We start from the raw sequence: 6,000 nt of genomic DNA, 5'->3' as shown, positions 1-6,000 counted from the left end.
ACCAGAAGACCCAGGAGGTAACTTCCAACTCTCCCATTCTATGATTTAAGAAAAACATGTAAATCACAAGTAAATGCAGAATAAAAGGGGTGGTCTCACTAGAAGAACACCGACTAGAGGGCCTAATAGGACATATGACAGTCATAGTGAGGAAGGTTTTATGCTCCAATCTACCTTCTATGGATCAGAGCGAAAAACAACTAGCAATAATGGCTGGCATGTCATACTACATCTCTCCTACAGTATGGGCAGCTCTAATACGTGTGAATGGCTGCAATTATGGGCTATTATCACCAACGGTTTCTGAAGCCAAAAGCACAATGACTGCTAATCATTGAGGCTGAATTTGATATTATGGTATTTATGTCCTATATTATGTGTTGTGCATATATATCAGCCTGGAACTCCCAGTAATGACCCCATAATCTACTCACATTTCTGAGATATTTGTATTGGTTGCTGGCGTACACTCTGGAGGAGACTTCTGGTCCTCATCATTCATCTTTCTGGTAGTGATGGTACAGAGCTAAACATGGACAAAAACAAGATATGAAATACTTTTTTTTTACTTTTAGAGGTCTTTTTTGTTTCACATATTTTGGATTTATTGCGCACATACGGTACTTACTTTAGAAAGCCTTTCAGAAGAAGATGTAAAATTTTGGAAGTCAAGGTTCTCAATGTTCACACTTGTACCCTCCTCATCCTCTGAGACCGAATGGTCTATTTCAGAGTGATCTACAAAAGTAATGAAGTATTATTAGAGGTTGTTAGTATAAAACAGGCGTCATTTATCACAATATTAGTGGGTACTGATTATTACATTTTATGGAAGACAAGACAAACAGCCGCTTAGTCTAGATGATGTCTTCTTCTACTTACCGATAAATAAGCTGTTGTCCACATCTGAGGCAAGCTGAGGAATGTACTCTGGCTTCTGACTTAGAAGGTTGTTAAAATCTAAGTCACTCAGGAATGGATGACTCTTGATCTCAAGTGATCCTCCTGGAAAAAGAACAAAACAAAAGTGATGTGGACATTGTCAGAGATTGCTTCACATCTGAACAGTTTAACTTAATCTGAATTAATGACATAACTGAGTCAACATGAAGGAAGAAGACTGAAAGTCATAGTGTGGAGAACTAGAAATGGACAATCTGATAGAGAAGTGTTGATCCTCAAGGACATGAGTGATAAGTGTGATAGGTGAATATTAATACTAATATGAATAGTATTATATCTCTTACCTGTCCCAAGTCTATCTGCAGGATTTGTTCTGAGCAGCTCAGTAATCAGGTTCTGTGCATTGGGAGTAGGAGCGGAATTACAATCCCAAATTATGTCACCTGTTATACAGAAAATAAAATCTCTTTACTGGACTGTAAGGTAAAGCAAAGTAAACACCTAAACCAATGTAACTGATCAAAGCAATGGTCGGATCATTCCACTTACCAATGACAATCCTGTCATAAAGCTCAGCTACAGAATCTCCATCAAATGGTACAGATCCCGTGAGAAATTTATGTAGGATTATCCCCATTGACCACCAGTCAACAGGTCTTCCATAGCCTTCTTTCAGGATGACCTCTGGGGCGATGTAATATGGGGTGCCACATAACTGGAAAACAGAAGATAGAGATGAAAATGATAAAATGGTTATTATAACACGTTCTCGCCATAAAAACACAATGACAAAAGATAAAATATCAATGGAAACGTTCTCTAGAAATGAAGAATGTAGAGAAGACACAATAGTGTGATGAGATTTGTAAAGAAAAAAAAACATATGCCAAAGGCAAGGTGAACAGATGGGGTATATTAGTTAACCAAATACCAAAGCAAAACAAAGAAAACCCCTTAAAATATAATCTTTAATAGCTACATTTAAAAGCACCCATATCAATATATGAAGACAAAATGCATAAAATGTACAATATATGGGTAGTGGGATAAACGTAGGATAATTGACATGCAGGCTTGCCCTAGAGATCCCAAATGGGCTGAGATCCCGCATGCCAGTGGAGGTTGACACCCTAGCTAATCGGTTTGGCGCCCCCCTCCACATCGGCACTCCCTCCGTGACGCTATCCACCCCTAGACAGACATACACATATACAGATAATGATGAAAGGCAGACAGTCATGTCGCTGCTAACATGCTGAATGAAAAAAAGGCAATATTCAATGTATCAATTATATGGAAACAGGGAAGCTGATATAATGTAGTTCCACTAGTACAGATAGGATATCAAATGCACCAATCTATACACAATTCAGTATGATATATAAACCATCATTCAGAAGCCTATTATAGATACATAAAGTACATTAGTGCTGGCAATTACGGGCAACAAGAACAATATTATAAAAGCACGTGTGCTCAATTAACGGTAAACATAGGAACATAAATATGTCCAAAGTAGTAACAAGTCACCTATATAATGACATTGAGCATGAAGATAATAGTCTAGGACAGACGGTATATATAGACAACCTCAAAATCCCCCTGGCTAATCTATAATCAGGACTGATCTACACAGGACACGTCCAAATGTTGGGACAGAGCATTATCCAGTGTGCGAATTACAAAAAAAGTTGCCAAAAAAGCATTTTAGTCAGCAGTAACCAGAGGACTTATCTGTAAATTGTCCCAACACGTTTCTCCCCCTCCTAATTTGGGGTTCATCAGGGGATCATATTAGGAGATAGCCACAATGAGTCAGTGGACAGACGCGGGAGATAAATACACCCCGATCGGAGAATACTGCTGCCGCCACATTTTATGGATTTTCTCTTTATATATTGATATGGGTGCTTTTAAATGTATCTTTTAAATGTATCTATTAAAAGTTATATTTAAGGTCTTTCTTTGCTTTGGTCCTTGGTGTTGGTTTTTGGTATCATAACACCAACTTTTGAAATCCCAAAATCGGTAACTTTTATGTGTCCAGCAGATGTAATCAGGAGGCTGTGAAAGAGAAGATGGTTTTAGCCTCACAGACCGTATGATAAATGATAACTTCCCCCCTTTATTATACTACGAGGGGCACTTACTTATCCGGCTTCAGGTCTCTGTGCACCACACCGTAGCTATGGAGGTATTCCACAGCAAGAACCGCTTCTCCAAAGTATAAGCGGGCCAAGGGGACAGATAGAGGACCCCTGGTGCTTAGGAGGGTCTCACAGTCGCCACCTATAGAAGAAAGGAAATATGACCGGTGTGTGGTTTATACAGCAGATCACCATGATGTATAATGGGAAGTGAGCGGAGACATTGGGATAGGAGAGAATATAAACAGATATAATGTATAGTGCACATAATATTAGTCTGAATCGATGGAGAAATGTCCTCCATGTAACTAATAACATAAAGTGATGTCACATCTCGTCTATAGCTGGAGATACTGACATGCTCAGTGCGGACTTACAGGGAGATCACACAGACTGTGGCGTACAGAGAAATCTCAGGGCCCCATAGCAAAAGTTCTAACTGCACGCCCCTTCAAAAAAAACCCTTACTGAAGTCAATCGATGTTCTCAACAGCAATACACCTTTTATAGCCATTTTAGCATATGATGCTCCCAAAAATGCCCCCACCCACAGACTGAGTTAGATATCCCCACAGTGAAATCTTAATCCAGTTTCACCTTACAGATATAATGTAGCACCTGTCTATAATGTCCCCACTCAGTATGAGGCCAGTCACAGCCCCCTACTCAGTATAATGGCGCCCACAGCCCCCCCTACTTAATATAATGGCCCCCATAGCCCCTCAGACAATATAATGGTCTCCACCACTGCCCACTCAGTATGATGGCCCCCAAAGCCAATCAAACAGAATTAGGATCCCCACACAGAATAAGGACCCCCACTGCACACCATTCAATATGAGGACGCCCAGGGGGTGTAGGGGCATGTACAGTCACCAACTCAATATAGCGGCATTCACAGTCCCCTATAGCCCCTCACACGGCACACCATTCAGTATTATGGTACCCACAACCCTCAATTCTCAGTATTATGGCTTCCACCAATCTCGCAACTCAGTATTATGCCCCCACCAGCCCAACAACTAAGTATAATTGCTCTCACCAGCCCCACCACTCAGTATTATGGCCCTCAGCAGCCCCACCACTCAGTGTTATTGCCCCCAACAGTCCCTCCACTTAGTAGTAAGGCACACAATAGCCCCACTACTCAGTATTATGGCCCCCACCAGCCTCAACACTCAGTATTATGGCCCTCACCAGCCCCACCACTCATTGTTACGGCCCCTACCAGCCCCACCACTTAGTAGTAAGGCACCCACCACTCAGTACTACCACCTCCACCAGCCCCACCTCTCAGTATTATGGCCCCCACCAGTATCAACACTCAGTATTATCGCTCTCACCAACCCCACTACTCAGAATTATGACCCTTATTAGCCCCACCACTCAGTGTTATGGCCCCCACCAGCCCCACCACTTAGTAGTAAGGCACCCACCAGCCCCACCATTCAGTACTATAGCCCCCACCAGCCCTACCTCTCAGTATTATGGCCCCCACCACTACTTAGTGTTATGGCCCCTATCAGCCTCACCATTTAGAATTATCGCCCTCACCAGCCTCACCACTCAGTATTATGGCCCCAACCAGCCCTACTACTCAGCATATGGTCTCCACCTGCCCCATCACTCAGTGTTATGGCCCCCACCAGCCCCACCTGTGCAGTGTAAGTACTGAGACTCCACACTACAGATGCAATATTGTGGCGACATCGAAGAACCTGCAGTACACGGAGTCTCGGACCCATCTGCGGAGGCTGAATGGTGGATTTAGGAACCTTTGGCTCCCTGATCCACCATTGTTTTCATCGGTATTCATATTCTGACAATGTGAATACCACTGAAATTGTGATGACAGGTGGTGGAATGGGACCCAGTGCCGAGCGGTGCCAGGCCCGATCTGACTCACTGGCACCATAGCACTGCTGCACACAGATCAATGAATTTCCAGGCATCTTGGTAATAGAAAACCTACAGTAAACGCACTTTGAGGATGTAACTGTCCTAATTATCCTAATTATAAGAGCAGTGATAAGATGTAAGCAGACATGGGCTGAATATACTACAATATACATGTCCTACCTCCTACATACTCCATGACCATACACAGGTGAGATTTTGTTGGAAAGGAGCAGAGCATGGAGACCACGAAGGGACAATCAGCGAATGTTAGGATGTCCCTCTCCAGAAAGGCCAATGCCACTCTTTTTGGAGTGTTCAGGTTTCGCTTGAACATTTTCTTCAAAGCAAAGATCTGGTGTGAGTCTTTATGGTGCGCTAAGTAGACGGCACTGGAGAGAAAGAGAATCAATGGTTAGAATGAATCTTTACTACAAGAACATCTATAGAAGTCATTATATAATGTTTTGTACTAATGTTTAATGCTAGAAGTCTGTCCGTCACTGGAAGTCCATGTCTAGAATTTGATAAAAGATCACTACATAGATCACCTATGGGAGGTGTCCACAATGCCACGTCCGCCGGAGCCCTCACCCAGGTCACATTACAGATGAGAGAATCTACTGAAATTATTCTTGGGCAGATTCACTACATTAGACCAGTAGATACGATTCAGTGCAAATAAAAGTTGGTCCAAATTAAAAGTGGTCCAATTGCCATAACATGACGTTAATTATGCTCCCGCATACCCCAAGACATAACAACATAATAAATGGAGGGGAGCGAAGGAGTTACAAAAAATGAAACCCATTATAGCCACTTGTCCTCTGTGCCAGTCTTTATTGCTGAGACCAGGGAGTAGACTCACATGGTCATGGTGGAGGTTGGGGGGTGCAGATGTCATTGATGAAATTTCGTGTCACCCCCTCACTTGACCATGTGTTGCCAATTACTCTTATCAGTTCGCTAATGGATTCCGAAAAGAACAGACCGGTGCGGAGGATCGGGAAGCTCTGATGGGGGTGGCAGTGTAAGAACAGATGAGGGTCTAGGA

The 6,000-nt window shown here is 42.7% G+C and overlaps 1 protein-coding gene across 1 annotated transcript; it reads right to left on the bottom strand.

The window, feature by feature from the left end:
• Positions 1-430: 430 nt before the first annotated feature.
• On the bottom strand, positions 431-4,965 carry LOC141233753 (microtubule-associated serine/threonine-protein kinase 3-like). The gene is made up of 6 exons (XM_073667942.1): positions 4,957-4,965; positions 1,453-1,618; positions 1,248-1,346; positions 883-1,005; positions 629-738; positions 431-526 (listed from the first exon to the last, which is right to left on the bottom strand). The coding sequence occupies exons 1-6, from the start codon at positions 4,963-4,965 to the stop codon at positions 431-433; spliced, it is 603 nt and encodes a 200-aa protein (XP_073524043.1).
• Positions 4,966-6,000: the final 1,035 nt, after the last annotated feature.

The sequence above is a fragment of the Phyllobates terribilis genome, unplaced genomic scaffold (assembly GCF_046119375.1).
Source record: "Phyllobates terribilis strain yellow unplaced genomic scaffold, ASM4611937v1 Scaffold_623__1_contigs__length_954917, whole genome shotgun sequence".
Taxonomy (NCBI): domain Eukaryota; kingdom Metazoa; phylum Chordata; class Amphibia; order Anura; family Dendrobatidae; genus Phyllobates; species Phyllobates terribilis.
Note: the sequence above shows the minus strand (reverse complement) of the source record. Positions and strands in the feature narration are given on the sequence as shown.